The sequence below is a fragment of the Tetrahymena thermophila genome (genome assembly GCF_000189635.1).
Source record: "Tetrahymena thermophila SB210 genomic scaffold scf_8254479, whole genome shotgun sequence".
Lineage (NCBI taxonomy): Eukaryota > Ciliophora > Oligohymenophorea > Hymenostomatida > Tetrahymenidae > Tetrahymena > Tetrahymena thermophila.
The window spans coordinates 264,078-282,205 of NW_002476254.1; the positions used below are offsets into that span (position 1 = coordinate 264,078).

Sequence of the window (18,128 nt, forward strand, 5' to 3'; positions counted from 1 at the left end):
ATAGTTTTTCTCAATTCTCAAAAACACTTATTTAATGAGTAGGAACATTTTCTATAAAACAAATACAAACAAATGCTGCTTGCCAATTTATCTGCAATAAGTAAAAATATCTTTATATTTATTATGAAAAAGGCTTAGTAAAGTAATTTATTACCCATACATAAAACTAGAAATCAAAGAACAACAAACAAATCAACCAAAAAATAAATAAATAAATAATCAACATCTATATAAATAAATATATACATTTAAATTATTATATTATAACAATTTTATGTCACATTTAATTGATTTGGGGTATGTATATAAAAAGTTACTACCAATAGTTAGTTATTAATTTATTGTTATGCAGCCAACTTACTTATATTTATTTTACATTAAATATTTGAGTTTATGTTAAATCCTTTATTTTCTGGTAACTTTCATTTTAAAGTTTTGATCATTTATTTTTATTATTTATTACAATTAATGTTAAAAAATTAACATTTAAATCAGTAAATTTTATAAATTTTCTAATTAAGAAATGAAATACTAAGAGATAGATTTAGAAGATCAAACAAATTAGATATAGTATGAAAGGATTAGTGAGTCCTATCCTCCTAATACAAAAAATAACTATCGCTATCTAGCAGAAGTTCATACCATTTTGTAAAAAATAGACATTAGTCAAATAGATACTAGTTAAGATATTATTTCTAGAACAATGACTAATAGTAATGATATACGATAAATATAAGTTCTCCATTCTGAGTGGTTTCCAATTTAATATGAATAATCATATTATGATAATATGCTAACACATAATAAAAATTTAGTTCTTGAACTTGATCTATCAAGATTTGGATTCTCAAAATATATAATTGCAGCTGTAATATATAATAAAAAGAGCACAACTTTTAAGGAAATGAAGTTCTCCTTCAAAGATTTATGCACAGACTCTTACTGTTTATATATTCAAACTATCGGAGTTATAAATGAATTTCGCTAACATGGTTTGGCATCTTATTTACTAAATTACATCAAGGTAGAAGCCAGTAAAAATTAAAAAGTAAAATATATTAACTTGCATATGGTTACGTATAATAAATCTGGAGAACGATTTTACTTAAAAAATGGATTTTAGTAAATCGAAAAATGTAAAAACTATTATAATATTGAAAATAAGTAATACGACTCCTATTTATTTTGCTTTTATGTAAATGGAGGAGAACCCCCAATAACGTTCTTTCGCTATTTATCTGAAAAAATAAGCTACTCTTTATCTGCTATTAAATCTTTAGTAAGTAAATCTAACAAATTTGAAGAAAATGATATTAAAATGATATGAAAAGTAATTAAGAATCTCTTAAAATTAACTCCAAATAATTTAAAATGATAACATATATAACTATATATAAGCAAAACCAATAAAATATTAGCTGTTACTCTCTCTCATTCGTAATTGTAAATCCAGCCATTTATTAATTAATAAAAATTTTCAAGAATTTTATAAAACTAACTATTTATTTGTTGAATATTTGTTTGATTGTAAACAATAAATTTTATGTAAATTCAATTATTTTAATTTATCCTTTTTATTGTAAAATAAAATTATATCATAATTATTGTTCAAATACACTGACTACTTTTTGAAGGGATTTTATTTTACTTATTCGTGTTTTTAATATTTAGGATAATTTTTATAAATTTTATATTTTCTAAATTCTATTTCAAATAGCTGCTTCAATTTAATTTAATCATAATTTTTTTTAATCAAATAAACTCAAAACTTCTTTCTAAATCGCTATTCTCTTATTCTGTTTCACTCAATTTACTCTCTTGGTTTATGTCATGGATTATTTAAAGATTTGGATCATCTCTAAAGATAGTAATTTCTTCACTTATTACTTTTAAAGAGTTTTTATGGTACTTAATTTATAATAAATCACTATTAATTAATTAGTTATTATATACTATATTTTGATATTCTACAGATGGTAACTAAGACTTTATATTATCAAGTTCACTTTAAAAAAATTCTTTTAATTAGTGCACTGGAAATATTAGTTTTTAATCTAATACTAATTTTTTAAAGTCCATCCCAAGTCTTTTGTATAAAATTTAATAGTTGATCCAACAGTAGACAAAGTTTTCATAATTAGGCATAAGATTTTCGTTAAAAAGTTTGATAGATTCCTTTTATGTCTAAGTATTTGAATTATATATGTACACTAATTCTTCAGAATACTATGGCTGTAGTAGATTTGGTAAATTGTAGCGTTAATCCAAATAAAAATAAAAAGGTATTTCAAAATTTTTAACTCTTAATACATATTCTATAAATTTGATTAAATTTTCAAAGGAATAATTTATTATTTGCTTATGCTCCTATGAATATAGGTTTAAATGTTAAGCTTTATAGTTAATTTTCCATATATTTTTTTCGCTGCTCTGATTTGAAGTATCATCTTCTGCTACTACAATATTACTTATTGTATGGCTCTCTAAAAATTCAGATATCCTAAAGTCTTCATAAGAATAATTTAATTTATAAAGATCATAAGCCTTAATTATTTTTTATGCTTACAACTTTCTAAGTTCTGAGCGCTTAGAAAACAACAAAGACTCATCAATCTAATTTTATTCGATCAAATTTAAAGCCAGTTGATTTAATTAGTCTTTTTAATATTACCCTAAAGAGTTTATTTTAATTTACTACTCATATTTTTCATTAAGCTTCTTAATTAACTTTTACAAAGACTCTTTTTATTTGTTCAAAAGTTGAAGATATATTTTTTTGGAATTGTTTTAAAAATTATTGCTACATTTTAGAATTTTCTATCTAATTACTTCTTTCATATCTTCGACCTATTTGTTTTATTCATTTTTCAATTTTTACAACTTTATTAATTCTTTTAGCTTGTTAATGCGCTATTATTTTGGATCATCATTTTAATTTTATACTTAAAATATTATCGAATGAGATTAAAGTAACTCGTTATTATATTATTCAAGGTATTTATAGGAATATTCTCCTCCAAATGCCTAAAAATGTTTGCAGTTGTCTAAATTTTGGGCAATATTCATAACTGATTTGATTGAAAAATTATTTATTGAGATGGTTTCTTTTTGACAAAAAAATCTTATTTTAATTGATAAAATTTTCTAAAAATCAAAATATTAGAATTTCTGATTTGTTTTACCATCAGATAAAATGAAGTAAGAATATTTAATTAATATTCAGTTGAAATAGAATAAAATAAATATATGTAATAAAATAAATTCATTTATAAGTAGTTTATTTAAAAAATTCTAAAATTTTAAATTTATATTTAGTCAAGAATTTATATTTAAAAATTTTTGAGTTTAAAATATCAATAACTATAAAAACCTTTTTATTTAAATCTTAGATATTCTAACATTTTATCTAGAATTTATTAAAAAATTATATTTTCAAGCTGTATTAAAAATAAATAATATATCAACAAAAAACATACTTTATTTAATATTCCATATAAATTTAAATTAATATTTTTAAAATAACGAAATATTTTAAACTGAAAGAAATAACAAATTAAAAAAATAAATATTTTATTATCAAAAAGAAATAGTTTCATGCTAAACTGTTTAATAAAATATTTAAAAAAGTTTAAAAAATACAATAAATTAAAGTATAATATGAAATAAATATTTGGTACTCACAAAATCATTAAAATGTTTAGAATATGTTTTAAATTTGACCTCAAATTATATCTGAAATTTATAAAGAATTATAGCTTTTACTTAAATTTAATAAATTTTTAAATTGATTTATTTTTATTACTACTTCCTCATTTCTAAATCCTAAAAAATCTTGAAAAAATGTAAAGTATTAATTAAAAAACAAATAAATTTTTCTTAATTAATATGATAATTATTTTTATTAAGAGGTGAATAAAAAATTTACAAAATAAAAACATTTTTGTTCATCTATGTAAGCAAGTGCATAAAATTCATATCAAAATAAAGCAATAAATAAATATTTGAAAAACAAAACATAAAAGCTTTTGCAATTTCTAAACACTGAATAAACAATTCAATTATTTGTAATTGATTTTTATTTATCTATTCAGATAAAATATATATTAAAATAATTTATACTTAAATATATACTTTTAACATTAACATTTACATTTTGAGTAAACAAAAAATACTTTGAGATAGAACATTTATTACAAAATATCTAAATTTTCTTTTATTAATGAGTTGACAACATATTGTTTTGATTAACAATAAAATAATCAATATTATAAAAGTTAAATATAAAGATTATTAAAAGCAAAAATATAAATTTGATTGATATTTTAAGTAAAAAGTATTCAAAAAAAAATATTTTAAAAAATAAATTAGTTGCATAAAATTTTAGATAAATAATTAGATATAAATGTAAATGGAAAATTAAATTAACTCCTTAGTCGATGAATTTGCGTAAATATTTTGATTAATACATTTTGAAAATTAGATTTGTTTAGAATTTTGATTCAATTTTTCTTATATTAAAATGTTAATTATACATAAAAATATAGCAGGGAAAACGAAGATGTCAAAACTGTACTTATTTTAGATAAGACAGGCCTTCCTTTAAATACATAGAGTGGATCTTAAAGTAATCCAAATTAATCCATTTCAATAATATAAAAAAAATATGAATAAAAAAATTATGATAGGCTAATAATTTTCTAAAGACGCTATACCTTATCTTAAATTTTTAAGTGATCATGCAAAAAATTTGAAATTGCAATAAGAAGATTCAGACCCTGTAGTAACAATCACTACTTAGAATGAGTATATTTCATTAAATAAGTTTGCATAAAATATTAAATAACTTACTTTATATTTATAGATAAATAGTTATTAAGTCTTATGATGCTTTTACAGTAGCAGTTAAAAAGGGTAGAGAAGTTGCTAGTAATCAATGAGTTGTTTTTATAAAATATATAATTTTTTTAGTAAAAATATTGGAATTTGTGATGAACAATAACTTAGTTTTTAAAATAAAAATTTGCATAGATTATATTTCTTGTGTAATATGTTTATTTATTTTTCTTAGAAAATCTTTCAAATATAAAATTAATGCGAAATAAGTTCTTAAAAATATACTTGTTTAAGCTTTGTTTATTTTAAATATTTATTGTAGTATTTGCTTATAAAAATTTATCTATTTTAAATTTACATAACATTTTATTTACTTAAATGTAATTAATTATTTTATATATTATGTAAATAAATATTTTATAAATAAGATATGTTTCTAACTTTATTAAAAATCTAATAATCCAAATCAACAATATAGTTTACAATCAATTGTGGTATTTTTAGTTATAAAAATGAATTCTAAACTTTACTTTGTTTATTAGCTTTTAATTTTTAAAGTAAAAAAATAGGTTTAAAAAGTTGTTAATTCAACACAATAACAAAGACAAATATCAAAAATATTTTTATTTATTCTATAAATTTATAACTGATTATTAATTTTATATAAATATTGAGAATATTTAATCTATTAGCAGCATTTCTTTTAAATTTAGATATCATTTAGTCATAAAGATGTTAAATTCAAATAGCTAACTGCATGTAAATTACTAGCTAGTTTATAAAAAATAATTATTTTAGATTGTATTATATTTTTAATATTTAATACATTTGGTTATATTTAAATCTCAAAAATAAATAAATGTATAATAAACTACACTTTCTTAGTATATTTTTATAAAATCTTAGCTTTACCTAAAAATTTATTTTTTACAAATATTATATTGAAAAATGATGTTGTTTTTAATTAAATTAATTAATTTATTAACTTCAAAACATATTGAAGTATATTCTAATTAAAATTTTAAATAGATATTTTAATATATAATTTATATTTCAATAATATTTCTTTCTTCTGATATGTTTATTTGTTCTTTTTTAGAAGAATTGAAAACAACAAACATTTTTAAACTTAAAAATTTTGCATGGGATCTATCATTAAAAGTGGATACTCCTATCAATATATATTTATATTTTTGAAAAAAGAAAAAATAAAGTTGATTCTAGACTCATAATTAAATAATTAATAAAAAAAATAAATTTTTTAATCAAAAACTATAAATTTTTACAGATATTCATTTTTAAAATCTATGAGACTCATCATTTAAAGAGTTTTAGAAGCAGGAGTTAAAGTTAATGGCGAATTCATCTCCAAAATAGGTCCAGGAATTTGTATTTTGTTAGGTTTACATAGAGGTGATAATGCTGAGTTAGTTGATAAATGGGCTGAAAAAGCTTTGAAATTAAAATTATGGCCTGATATGGAAAATTAATCTGAAGAACAAAAAGAGAGCAACAATCCTAAGGGAAAAGGAGGTTGGAAGACAGGTGTATAAGATAACAATTATGAAGTTTTGGTTGTTTCTAACTTTACTTTATATGGAGTTTTGAAAGGAAATAAGCCTGATTTTCATGATTCTATGAATGCAGATGAAGCTAGGGACCTTTACAATAGATTTATGGAGAAGATGTAGTAACATTACAAAAAAGAAAAAGTTCAAGGAGGATAATTTTAGACATATATGAATGTTCATATTGTTAATGATGGACCTGTCACTTTATGTATTGATGCTGATGAAGTTAATAACATGAAACAAAACTAATAAAAACAAAAAGAAACATAATAGTAAAATGAGAAAATAAATAGCGAAGGCAATAAAGTTGAAGGTGAAATAAAGGAAAAGTAAGAAAAAAAATAAAAGAATAACTCTGAATAAAAGAATAAATAGCATGGAGGAGAAAAATAACAAAAACCTCAAGGAGAAAATAAGTAAAACGCTTAAGGAGAACATAAGCAAAAAAATTAGGGAGAAAACAAATAGAAGCAACAAGGAGAATAAAAGTAAAAAAATTAATAGAATGACCAAAAACAAAAACCCTAAGCTGAACAAAAATAGAAAGCTTAGTAAACTGAGATTGCTTAAAAAAAATAAAAGCCAATTTATGAAGAAAAAGTTGATGATAATTCTGCAAAAGTAGAATAAAAGGACGCTTAAGAAAACTAATAATAAGAATGAGCTATTTATTAACTTGCATGATTATTTTATATGTAGTTTTTAGAAGTAAGTAGGATCTATTTATTATTGAGTAGATTCTACTCTTCTACATATTTTATTTTAAAATTTATCACATTTATTTTAAACAAATAAACGAAATAAAAATTTAAATTCAAAAATAATTACATTTTTTTTGTTTAAGTATAAAAATTTGCAAAAAATCAATATTTATTTAAAAATATTTATATCGAAATCAAAATATTTTTTATTCTTTAAATTATTTAATATATTTAATCTGTCCATTTAACATTAATGATATTTTTTAAGTATTAAATTTCACTTAAATTTTTTTTTTGATATTTTCTTAAAAATAGCAAACAAATTCCAATAAAAGATTGAATAAATAAATTATTATTGATTTTATAAATTTATACTTTAGCACTCATTTACTCACTCAAAATGTGTGCTAATTTTAATTTTAAATATTTTAAATATTTATCAAAATACTTACTAGGTATTTACAAAACTATTATGACCAATCTTTATTTATATTGGTCTTTGCTATTTAAGTAATGAAGAGTTTCTTGGACTACTTCCTATCTTATCACTTACTAAATCAGTTTACTATCTTCTGTAAACATTATTTCTTATTGTATCGTTCTAGTTATAATTTATAGTTGCACCTACTTTTTATGTTACACGAAAGCTTCTTTCATTATCAGAAACATCCCATCTCATTTTGAGTGTATCTTTTTTAATTTCTTAAATGTTAGCTTTTTTTAAAATAAATAAATTAATTAATAATTTATCTCTGTTAACAATATTAAATACTTCTTTCTCTTCTGCTACAATCATTAAAAGCACTGCTATTATTTTTTATTTTTAAATCTTAGTAAACACTTTTTTGATTCTATGGGATAATATTAAACTGTGGGCCTGCATATGTATAAACTTTTCCTTGAACAAATGGCTTAGAAAAGAATCCCATAGATGTTTTGAACCAATCTGGTGAGCCATCACTATTTACTCTATTTTTAATTATTTGGTTTTTATTAAAATTAAAAAGAATGAATTTCAAATAATCTTTTACGAAACATGTCTAATGTTTTTATTCTTAATAATATCTTGATTTACTCTTAGGTCTTTGTCATAATTGGATATATACAAATTCTACCTGTTTAAATCTATTTATGTATCTTGTTAAGAATTTTAAGTAGAATATATTCTATTTCTTTTAACTTATGAAATTGAGTTTGCATTTTATTCTTTCATCTATTAATAATTTTATTTCTTTAATATCTCTCCTGTTTGTATATCTACTGGTACTCTTTCTCTATATCAAATAAAATATTTTTAAATTCATCAAATAAAAAATATAATTATAATAGTGTGTTTGGTTTTATTTAATAGTTAATATTAATTACTCAGTATATTTTTTATTCCTTATTAAATGCATTTAGTTTGAATGCACAGGCATATAGTGATTTATTTCATTCTTGCTTCCATTTTACTTCTAATACTAGGGTACTAGGTTTTAAGCAAACCTATTCTTCTAATTCTTTATAGAGTAGAATGTACTTGAGTGATTAAAAAATAGTTTTTTTAAAGTTAATTTATTAATTTTATTTATTTATTTACTCATAGTTTCCATTAGAATTGAGCATTAAGTAATTTTATAAGTAAACAGATTTATCAGGGGAACATTAAGTAGTTTCTTTGAATGTATTGCAAGTGCTAGATAAATCTTAGTTCCTACTAACAATGCTTCGCGGTTTGGTCTATTCAAAATATTTAATTATATTTCACATTTAAATTTGTTTTAAACAATATTAGTAAGAAATAAATCTTAATACATTAGAAAGACTTCTTTGTTTTCTTTTGGCTATGGATTTATTGAAATCCAAAGAGCTTTTCATCATAGTACCATTCATTTTTACTAAAAGTGGAATTTAAAAAAGGAATTTTTATAGATGCTTTTATGCAATATTTTTTAAACAAAAATAATGTTTAGTTTATAATGATTAACTGAGTTTTATTTGATATAAGCTAAATATTCAATAAATAACTATTTAATAATTAAATGATTGATTATTTTATCAAATTAATTATAATATTTGGATGATTAAGAAGATACAAATTAATTTAATTAAATTTTATTATTTTGATCAAAACATATACAAATTAATATTTATTTTCATCCATTCGTTTTCCTTATTCTAAATTTACAACTTTAATAATTAGAATCTTAAATCTTAAATTTATGTATTTATGTATGCATATATCTGTATAATTATTTTTTTTTTTAAACTGAATTACGATAAAAATTTTGATATTATTCTAATGAAAATAAATATAAGTATTTTTCAATTGAAATTATTTTTTATCACTTTAGATCATGATATTATAGCTATTTAATAGTATTTTCTATCAGCTGTTATTTATGTCTATAGGGAGTGAACATCAAAATTAGATGCAACTATATTAATTTAAAAATAAGGATATTCAAAATAGGATTTAAAAAAACAAAAATCTTTTTTTAGAATAAACCTGAGTTTATTTTTTTAATAATTTATTAATTTTTACCTTTCTAAATATCTTAAGAATTTTTTAAATTTCTGGTTTATCTTTGATTAATTTATTATAATCAGCATTATCATAACTCCATGGGTTAGCCATATTTAATAATAATAGCTTGATACAAGGTAATTTATTGTTCTTAATTGCATAATATAGAGCCTTTCTTCCAGCTATGTCTTTGAACTCCAAATCTGCACCAAGACTTATAAAATATTCTAACATATCAGTATATCCCTTTTTTGCAGCTTTATGAAGACATGTTTGCTTTTTCTAAATCAAAAATATCTTTTTAAAACATATTTCTAATAAAAAAAATTACTTAGTCAAAATCGAATATAAAATATCTGCACTAACTTATAATATTTTTAACACTAATTAAGTTATTATGCTTAACAGCTTTAAAGAATACAAAAGACCCTAGCCTTTAGAGAGGTTTTTCCATAAATATTTCAGCTTTTTTCTCACAAAACTCTTCAAGTTAGAGCTTTGATTGTTTTAGTTTTTATAGAAAAAGAAGCAAACTGTTTCTTATTTTATTTTTATTTATCTAAAATTTAGAGTTAATATGATTAATTAGTGATTCAAATAATTAAAATGTTAAAAAAAAATTATTTAATTACCTTTTTTTTAGGAACATTGACTTAATTTCTTTAAAAAATGATTCTTCTTTTAACAAACCCAGAGCTTATTGGTTTTTTTGTTTCTTTTTTTTTATCTTGCCATGAAGTTAAAAGAGCAGAAAGAAACTCTTTATCATATTACTTTTAATTATGCTATTTTTAATTTATTTCATTTTGACTCACTTAATTTTTTGCATCTTAAGACTCTTCAACAAGCTATTTATTTATAGTTCTGCTAGATTATGTTTATTAGTGAAGATTATTCTAATTATTTAAGTTTTATTCTTATATTGAACTTTAAGACTATAAATCTAATATGGTTTATTAATTTAATTAATATTTTGGCAAAACTTAAACATCGTTTTATTATTGTTGTTGGTTGCTATCTTTTATAGCAAAAAATGGAGACTTTTTAGAAGAAACTTGATCTATGATTAGATATTTTTTATCTATCTTTTACATTTAATCTGTCTAATTATTTAGATTTTGAATTAAATGTTAAATCTCCAAATCTTAATTTTTTCCATAGCTGTCTATGCTTAAGTCTATTTTCTATTTTTAAATTTCATTTTATGTTTTTAACTAATTAGTAAAATTTTAATTCTACATTTAAAGAATATTCTCATTATTTTTAAGTTCGTTTTTTTAGCTTTCTTGATTTGCTTATTTTTAAGCTTATTGAATTTTATTATATCTCTTTAATATCTCATTTGAGTTACAGACAGGTAAGTCAAATTAATTACCCTTATACTTTTTTCTAGTGCTTTTTGATGAATTCAATCTACTAAAATTAGATGAATTAAGTTTATTAAATGATTAATTTGAGTTATTTAAGCTAATTTCTTTAAATTTTGAATTGTGCAGTGACTATTAAAAGCTAGGCCCTTGAATAGATTTGTTAGTTTAATCTAAGGTATTCGTAGATTTGTTCAAATCATTGGCTAAGTAAGCAAGTTTATCTTCCTTCGATACAATTTAGTTAATATCTTTAATTTAGTTTTAAATACCTTTCATTTTAATGTTGAAATTATCAAGCATTTTCAGCTTAGTAATTTTTTCTGAAAAAAGTTGCTGGTCTTTTTAATTTTTATTGATGCAAATTTATGAATCTTCCTTATCATCTTCTTAAATTCCATCAATAACATTTATAGGTTGTTAAATAGTTATTTTATTTATATTGATTGAGTTTTCATCTAATTATTTCTAAGATTAATCTTCTTTATCTTGTTAAATCTTTTATTTCAGGCTCTATAAATTTTCAAGTTTTTGAATTAACTCAACTCTTCTTTTTTATATTAAATCAACTGAAATCATTTAAACATCTTTATTTTTGTCACTAGGTTATATAAAGCCTGTTTTTATGAGATATTTATTTTCAAATTATACTTTACACTCGTATCTTGCACTTTAGCATGGACTAAACATTTATCTCTTATTTTTAAGCTTCGCCCTTCCAGAAGAAAAATGGAATGCGTGGTCTGTTGATAATTGAACTTTTTTTAGTTTATCTTTTTTTATCTATTTTAAATTTTACTGTTTTTCTACAACATCTTGCCTTTGAGATTTATAATCTAAATTTTCTGCAGGTTATATAAAATTATTATTTAAGTAATATTAGTCACTAAACCCTGCTTTGGCTTAGCTCTTAGCATCTAACGTGTATCTCCTTATTATTGGCGATAGTTACAGCTAAAGTAAATTTTATTGGTTTTATTCATCTTTTTAGTTTATTAATTCATTCTACATGAATTAGTTAAAATCTTAATTGTAATCTTAAAATTTATTATTTTCTATTGAGCTATCTCTTATGGATTGGACACTCTATTAGTTCAATTAATCTAGCTGAATAAATATATTTTTATTTTTTTATTCTTGGTTATTTTAAGCATTAATATTTGCATTTTAACATAAACTAATTTATCTCTGCTTTTGAGTATTTAAAAAATTGCTTTATTTCATTTACTTATCTGAAACAACTGAATCCTATCCATATCCTTTTTTAGGCTCATTAGCATTTAACAATTTTAATTTTTAATAAGAAAGATTAACATAGTTGCTAGGACTAGGAAATTTTATATTTGCATGCGAATTACGAGTAATTATTCCATCGATTGCGCTTCCTTTAGTTATATTTAATGTGTTTGATTTTTTCCTATTGCTGGAAGTATTTTCCAATTCATTAACGCTTTGATGGGAATCAATAAATCGATCTGTTAAATAGGAAAGCTCAACACTATTTTTTTTATAATACAATTCTGCACTATCTTACATGTTGTTTGAATTTTATGGTGAAGAGGCTTTTGACAAAAAATAGCAATCTTTATTTTTCTGTCCACTCTGTTAGAATAATTATTTCATCAAAGCCAAAAGTCTACTTTGCTTTAAAAACACTCTTAATTATTCTTAATTAATTATTAAATTGAAATTATCATAAAATAAAATCAAAAAATTATTAACTTTCAGCCAATATTTTCAATCAATAAAATAACGCAGAGCTTTCTAAGACTTGTTTATTTGTTTTATTTTTTAAATTTTTGTTTAAATTATTTTTGAAAATATTTTTCCTGAACAAAATTTTATAATCTGCATGCTCTTAATAAAATTATTTGTTTGAGAAAATGAAAAACAAATTAAAATAATTATGTTTTTAAACTAAAAAAAAATAATGCCTTGATGTAAATTAATGATACTAATTTAGAATTTTCCAAAGTAAATTATGCACTAGTTTAACAATATTTGCATTAAAACGATACATTTTATTCATACAATATTACTGTATCACAAAACACATTCTTAATTTAATCAAATAAATTCAGCATTAAAAAATATAGGTGAATATTAAAATATCCAATTAAAATTAGAGTGGTTTGAAAATGATTGGAAGAATATTTTTAAAAGGGTTTTATAATAGTTGTTTAAATAGCAAAATTAATTTAAAGAATATAAATAGGTTGCATAATGTCTAAAGATATACATTTTTAGACTAAAAGATATTTAACCAAGATCACTATCAAATTTTAGGGGTGAAACCTGGCTCTTCTAAAGAAGATATCAAAAAATAATACTATAAATTAACTAAATAATATCATCCAGATATTAATAAAGGGAACGAAGAGAAATTCAAATAAATTAATGCTGCTTGGGATGTCTTAAGTGATGATAAAAAAAGATAAGAATATGATAATTTTAGAGGATTTTTTGGATAATCTGAAGGTTAAAATTCTGGATAAGGTGGAAATGGTTTTAATCCTTTTGGAGGTTTTGGATCTAATAATTAATTTGGTTAAAATCCTTTTCATCAAGCAGGAGGAGGATAAAACCCTTTTGGAGCAGGTTCTCCATTCGAAAATGTAGATCTTGATTAGGTTTTGCAATAGTTAAAAAAAAATGGAATTAAATTAGAAGACTTATAAAATCACCCTTAATTTAGTGAGTTTAACAAAATGTTTGGTTTAAATGAAGAACCAAAAAATATAAAAGACAAAATCAAGTACAAAGTTAAATAAGAAGCAGTTAAATTTATGCTTAAAAAAATGCAAGAAAAGCTAGAAAAAGAAATCTAGTTTCACAAGGAGTAAAAGGAAAAGTATTAATAGTAAGCCAATGGATTTAAACCACAGAATACTTCTTCAAGAAATTATAATTAGTAATAATAGAACTATTAAAGTTCATACTAATAAAGTTAAAGCTAAAATAATTTTGAATTCGACCCTTTTAAGGGATTCAATCAATAACAATCTTCATCATAGAATTAATAGAATTATTAAAATTAAAATCAAAACAAATATGAATTTGACCCTTTCAAAGGATTCAAGCCCAATCAAAATGTTTATAACAATAAACCAAAATAATAAAATAATTAATAAAATAATGTTGACGATATTATAAATGTAATTATTTAAAATTAATATATTTCTATTTTTTCTTAAATTCTGTAGACTAGTTTTATTTAAATTTTTTTTTATCTAAAAATATAAAGAAAGCTAGTGACATGTTCTCGAATTTCTTTAAAAAAAAATGAATGTGATAAATATTTATTAAACTAGTATGCTAAATTGATCAAAAGCAATAAAAGTTTATACCTTATTTATATATGCATTTATTAAATTATCAAAAACAGTAAATGTTAATTTTATTAATTTGTATAATAGTTCTAATTTAACAAAGTAACATTTAGTTAATTAAATATTGGCATTTATTATGGCTTACACTAAAATTTATGTTCCATTTGATTAATTTTCCATGATTTTAAGTGAAATTAGAGATTTATTTTATTAAATGGCCTAATACTTCGAAATTTAAAGGCGATTTTAATATTTTCTTTTAATGAAGTAATTAAAATACCTTTAAAAAATTACATTTGTATTGGATAACATAACCTTACATAAATTTTAACTCATTTTTATTATTTTTTTTGAATAAATTCATATGAGGAGTTAATAGATATAACAATTTTATAAATAAGATATTTTCTATCTTAATAATCTAAAGTATTGCTTTGAAATTATTTTATTTATTTTTTATATTATATTTTTATTTTTTTATGCTCATTATTGATTTTATTTTAGAATAATTTTACATCAATTTTTTTATTCATACAATTAATATTTAAAATTAAGACCATTCAAAAGATAAATAGATGGGCAAATCGTTTGAAATCTATTTACTATAGAATTTTGTAGCAATATTTGGTTTAATGTAAGCTATATTAATATCTTTTAGTTTTGAGCATTATAAGTAATTAATATACTAGTAATAGTGCTGAGTTGGGTATTAAAAAAAAGAATTTTTATAAAAATTCAGAAGTTACTATCAGCTTTGATGTAAATTCAGAAGATATGAATAGCTTGTTACATAAGATTAAACAATAATTATTTGATCTCTTAAAAAGAGCATTAAGTAACTATAAGAGAATATACATCAATTTATTTAAAATGAACTAATTGAAATAAAATTCAGAATAAAAATATTTGGTGGAGAAAAATAAAAGAATTTATTATTTTTTTGGGGTGATTTATCTTTTTTTTAAGTGTTAACTTAGTTTCATTTTTTGATCATTAAATTAATTTAAACTCTTAAATGTGTAGAGATTACAGATAATTAAAAAATGATTGCGTTTAGATAACTAGAAGGAGTATGTTTGCATCTAATAGATATTCAAGCATTTAATTTTATTATAGAATCAACAGATTATATGGTTATATATGAATGAAATACTTTTCTAAAAAATAAAATATCTTCATAAATTAATAATCATCCATTAATTCAAATTTTATTAAAAATTCAAACAGTAATGTAGCATTCATTTGTCGACCTTATGATGGTTTTTCAATTTAAATTTGCCAGAAGACTAGTTTTTGATCATTAGTAATAATCAAAATTTTTAGGTATTTAATTTATCATTCTAATTTAATTTTTTATTGGTTTTCATGAAAAAATCGTTTACATTTACAAATAATCAAATTCTAAACCATCCAATATAAAGAGAGCCTTTATGGATTCAGATTTTGATGGATTTTTTATGATTTTAAAAGGAAATTTGAACTCTTTTATAAAAATTCAATATAATTTCTCTTAGATCAAGCAATTGACATATTATTTCAAAAATAAAATCAAAGCTATGGTTCTTACTAAAGCAAGTTAAACATCATACAATTAAGTTTAATTAATATCTAATAATCTAAGCATCTAGTTTGAATTTTAGGATAATAAATAAATAGATAGTATGGATAGAAGATTTTCAGTTGATCTACTTAAAAAATACTGGTAAAAAGGAATCTTTCATCTTAAAAATTAGGATATGTTAATAATATTAAAAAAATTAGATATGTTTGCAAAAAGCGATCTTATTTTGGAAAATGATAAATTATGTGACTGTGCTAGCTGATGAAAGAATATATTTAAGAGTATTTTATTCAAGCTTTCTGATTGAAAATTAACTTTTCTCATCTATTTATATTTAAATCAAATTATTAATTTGGGTGGTATTAATGAATTTTCTTTTCTAACTTACAGTATTTATAATAAAGAGGATTACAGGTAATTTCTCCTTTGTTTTAAATGAAAATATTTTTTTTTTACTGTTTTGTAAACCATTTAAGCATTTTTACTTTATTTAGAAGTTAATGTATGAAATTTTATTTTGCGAAAACTTCTTTTTACATTTTAAATTTTACATAACACAAAAAATAATTTGATAATTGTTTTTGAAGTTAAGTACATATATTTATTTCTCTGAGGATTTGAGATAGTTTGATATTAAAGTTACTTACTTACTTTCAAACATTAAATAAGAAAAAAGAAGGAAGAATGAATATTCTAAATAAAAAAAGAATAGGTAAAAGTTTCAAGTAATATGCACATTTTTAAATGATAAAAATTTATCAGTAATTAATGAAAATATAAAAAAAATATGTATTTGCATTTCATTTAATTACTCGTGTAAATAAAATAAATTGTTCTACCTAACCTGAGAATTCAAATGTTTATTTATGAATTATCTAATTTAAAAATGTGGTAAAAGTTACTTGAATAAATTTTAGTATCTTAATATTGTTGGCAAATATTAAGTAAAACAAAATCAATGAAATTTTAAACTAAGAATTTTATTTAAAATTTAGATAAAATATGTAATATAAAAAGAATTGAATAAGCAAACTAAGGTTTTAAACTATACATAATTTTGAATAAATAATATTTTAATTGAAATAGGTTAGTTTTTTTATTGATTTATTAATTAATTTATAACATCTATGTGCCCTTTTTTAAATATCCAAGCAGCAAAATGTTAATGGATGCATATATTAATGCATTTAAATTATTCAAGATAAAAGTTTTTTTAATATATATAATATTTATTAGTTTATTAGGTGAAACAATCAGATATGTTTTTTATTAATTCAAAGTAGAGTAAATTTAATCGTTTTGGTCCTCAATATTTTATTTAATTTTTTGTTTTCTTTTAAAAGATTTTTTTGATCAAAAATACTTCTAAGATGTTTAATATTAATTGCATTTCATTCATTTATTTATCTTTATTAATTTTAGGTAAATTAAAATGATAATATCAAGAATATCTTTAGTTTTTTAATAGTTATAGCAAAAAGCATATCTAATTATTTCTAAATAATTGAAAATTAATTATTCTATAGACAGTAGATTCACTTGGTAAAGTGAGTGAGTGTCAGCATCAGATAAAAGTTAATATGTACATTAATTAATTAATTTAAAGATTATATTCATTTATTTGTTGTTATTGTCTGAATTATTCCTTAAGCACAACCTTTTTATATTGTTTATTTCAGTCTATGTTTATTTTGGAACAAGTATTTTCAGCGCTTTTGTAGTCGAAGTAATTCTCCATTAGTTGATACTTCTATTTAATTTGCTAGTCATCGTCTTCATCAAGCAAATGCAAGCGTTGCTAGATCACGTTGATGGCTTTAAGAGTATCCTTAAGCTAGCATATAAGAATTTAAGAATCTTATGATATTTATTTGTATACTTAAGAGTTGAGATTCTTTTTCATATACTTCAATGACTTTTCAAGATGATAAAAGTCGTAGTAAATATTAAATTTGCTGCTATCAGAGCAGCAGGAAAGATGAGGAATTTCAGCAACTTCAAATAAATTGCTTCTAATGGTTATAAATTCTTCATAAAGTTCATTGATAAATGTAATTATTTATTGTCTTTTAAGTTATTAATCCATTTTATTCGAAGGAGACAATTCTGATAATTCTTTGAGAGATAATTCCTTTATTACAGATTCTCCTACTTATTAGTCAATATTGATTAAAATAAGCTGAGAGTTCAATTTTAAAGATATTAAGTTTAATTTGCAAAGTTTTTGTTAGAAGCAAATATGAGTGAATATAAATTTCTT

General features: G+C 21.0%; 9 protein-coding genes across 9 annotated transcripts; 5 read left to right on the forward strand and 4 right to left on the reverse strand. All coding sequences in view use genetic code 6, as the record gives it.

Annotated features, from left to right (window-relative positions):
- Window positions 1-523: 523 nt before the first annotated feature.
- Window positions 524-1,327, forward strand: TTHERM_00624270 (GNAT family acetyltransferase; the record flags this gene model as incomplete). The annotated part of the gene is made up of 1 exon (XM_001022553.2): window positions 524-1,327. One exon carries the CDS (start codon window positions 524-526, stop codon window positions 1,325-1,327), a length of 804 nt encoding a protein of 267 aa, XP_001022553.2.
- Window positions 1,328-1,752: 425 nt separating this feature from the next.
- TTHERM_00624280 (hypothetical protein) lies at window positions 1,753-3,066 on the reverse strand (the record flags this gene model as incomplete). The annotated part of the gene is made up of 1 exon (XM_001022554.3): window positions 1,753-3,066. The coding sequence occupies one exon, from the start codon at window positions 3,064-3,066 to the stop codon at window positions 1,753-1,755; it is 1,314 nt and encodes a 437-aa protein (XP_001022554.2).
- Window positions 3,067-4,402: 1,336 nt separating this feature from the next.
- TTHERM_00624300 (hypothetical protein) lies at window positions 4,403-4,937 on the forward strand (the record flags this gene model as incomplete). The annotated part of the gene is made up of 4 exons (XM_001022556.3): window positions 4,403-4,446; window positions 4,545-4,624; window positions 4,686-4,803; window positions 4,862-4,937. The coding sequence occupies 4 exons, from the start codon at window positions 4,403-4,405 to the stop codon at window positions 4,935-4,937; spliced, it is 318 nt and encodes a 105-aa protein (XP_001022556.2).
- A 1,092-nt stretch (window positions 4,938-6,029) lies between these two features.
- TTHERM_00624310 (D-tyrosyl-tRNA(Tyr) deacylase) lies at window positions 6,030-7,067 on the forward strand (the record flags this gene model as incomplete). The annotated part of the gene is made up of 1 exon (XM_001022557.4): window positions 6,030-7,067. The coding sequence occupies exon 1, from the start codon at window positions 6,141-6,143 to the stop codon at window positions 7,065-7,067; it is 927 nt and encodes a 308-aa protein (XP_001022557.3). The 5' UTR covers window positions 6,030-6,140.
- Window positions 7,068-7,544: 477 nt separating this feature from the next.
- Window positions 7,545-8,977, reverse strand: TTHERM_00624320 (hypothetical protein; the record flags this gene model as incomplete). Its single annotated transcript, XM_001022558.2, has 6 exons — window positions 7,545-7,819; window positions 7,878-8,074; window positions 8,137-8,379; window positions 8,471-8,623; window positions 8,685-8,824; window positions 8,900-8,977. The coding sequence occupies 6 exons, from the start codon at window positions 8,975-8,977 to the stop codon at window positions 7,545-7,547; spliced, it is 1,086 nt and encodes a 361-aa protein (XP_001022558.2).
- A 452-nt stretch (window positions 8,978-9,429) lies between these two features.
- TTHERM_00624330 (ankyrin repeat protein) lies at window positions 9,430-12,640 on the reverse strand (the record flags this gene model as incomplete). Its single annotated transcript, XM_001022559.2, has 4 exons — window positions 10,244-12,640; window positions 9,943-10,170; window positions 9,630-9,893; window positions 9,430-9,522 (listed from the first exon to the last, which is right to left on the reverse strand). Exons 1-4 carry the CDS (start codon window positions 12,599-12,601, stop codon window positions 9,430-9,432), a joined length of 2,943 nt encoding a protein of 980 aa, XP_001022559.2. The 5' UTR covers window positions 12,602-12,640.
- Window positions 12,641-13,375: 735 nt separating this feature from the next.
- On the forward strand, window positions 13,376-14,233 carry TTHERM_000624348 (transmembrane protein, putative; the record flags this gene model as incomplete). Its single annotated transcript, XM_012799315.1, has 1 exon — window positions 13,376-14,233. The coding sequence occupies one exon, from the start codon at window positions 13,376-13,378 to the stop codon at window positions 14,231-14,233; it is 858 nt and encodes a 285-aa protein (XP_012654769.1).
- A 2,794-nt stretch (window positions 14,234-17,027) lies between these two features.
- On the forward strand, window positions 17,028-17,423 carry TTHERM_000624349 (transmembrane protein, putative; the record flags this gene model as incomplete). Its single annotated transcript, XM_012799316.1, has 1 exon — window positions 17,028-17,423. The coding sequence occupies one exon, from the start codon at window positions 17,028-17,030 to the stop codon at window positions 17,421-17,423; it is 396 nt and encodes a 131-aa protein (XP_012654770.1).
- A 120-nt stretch (window positions 17,424-17,543) lies between these two features.
- On the reverse strand, window positions 17,544-17,954 carry TTHERM_00624350 (hypothetical protein; the record flags this gene model as incomplete). Its single annotated transcript, XM_001022561.3, has 1 exon — window positions 17,544-17,954. One exon carries the CDS (start codon window positions 17,952-17,954, stop codon window positions 17,544-17,546), a length of 411 nt encoding a protein of 136 aa, XP_001022561.1.
- Between the last annotated feature and the right edge of the window lie 174 nt (window positions 17,955-18,128).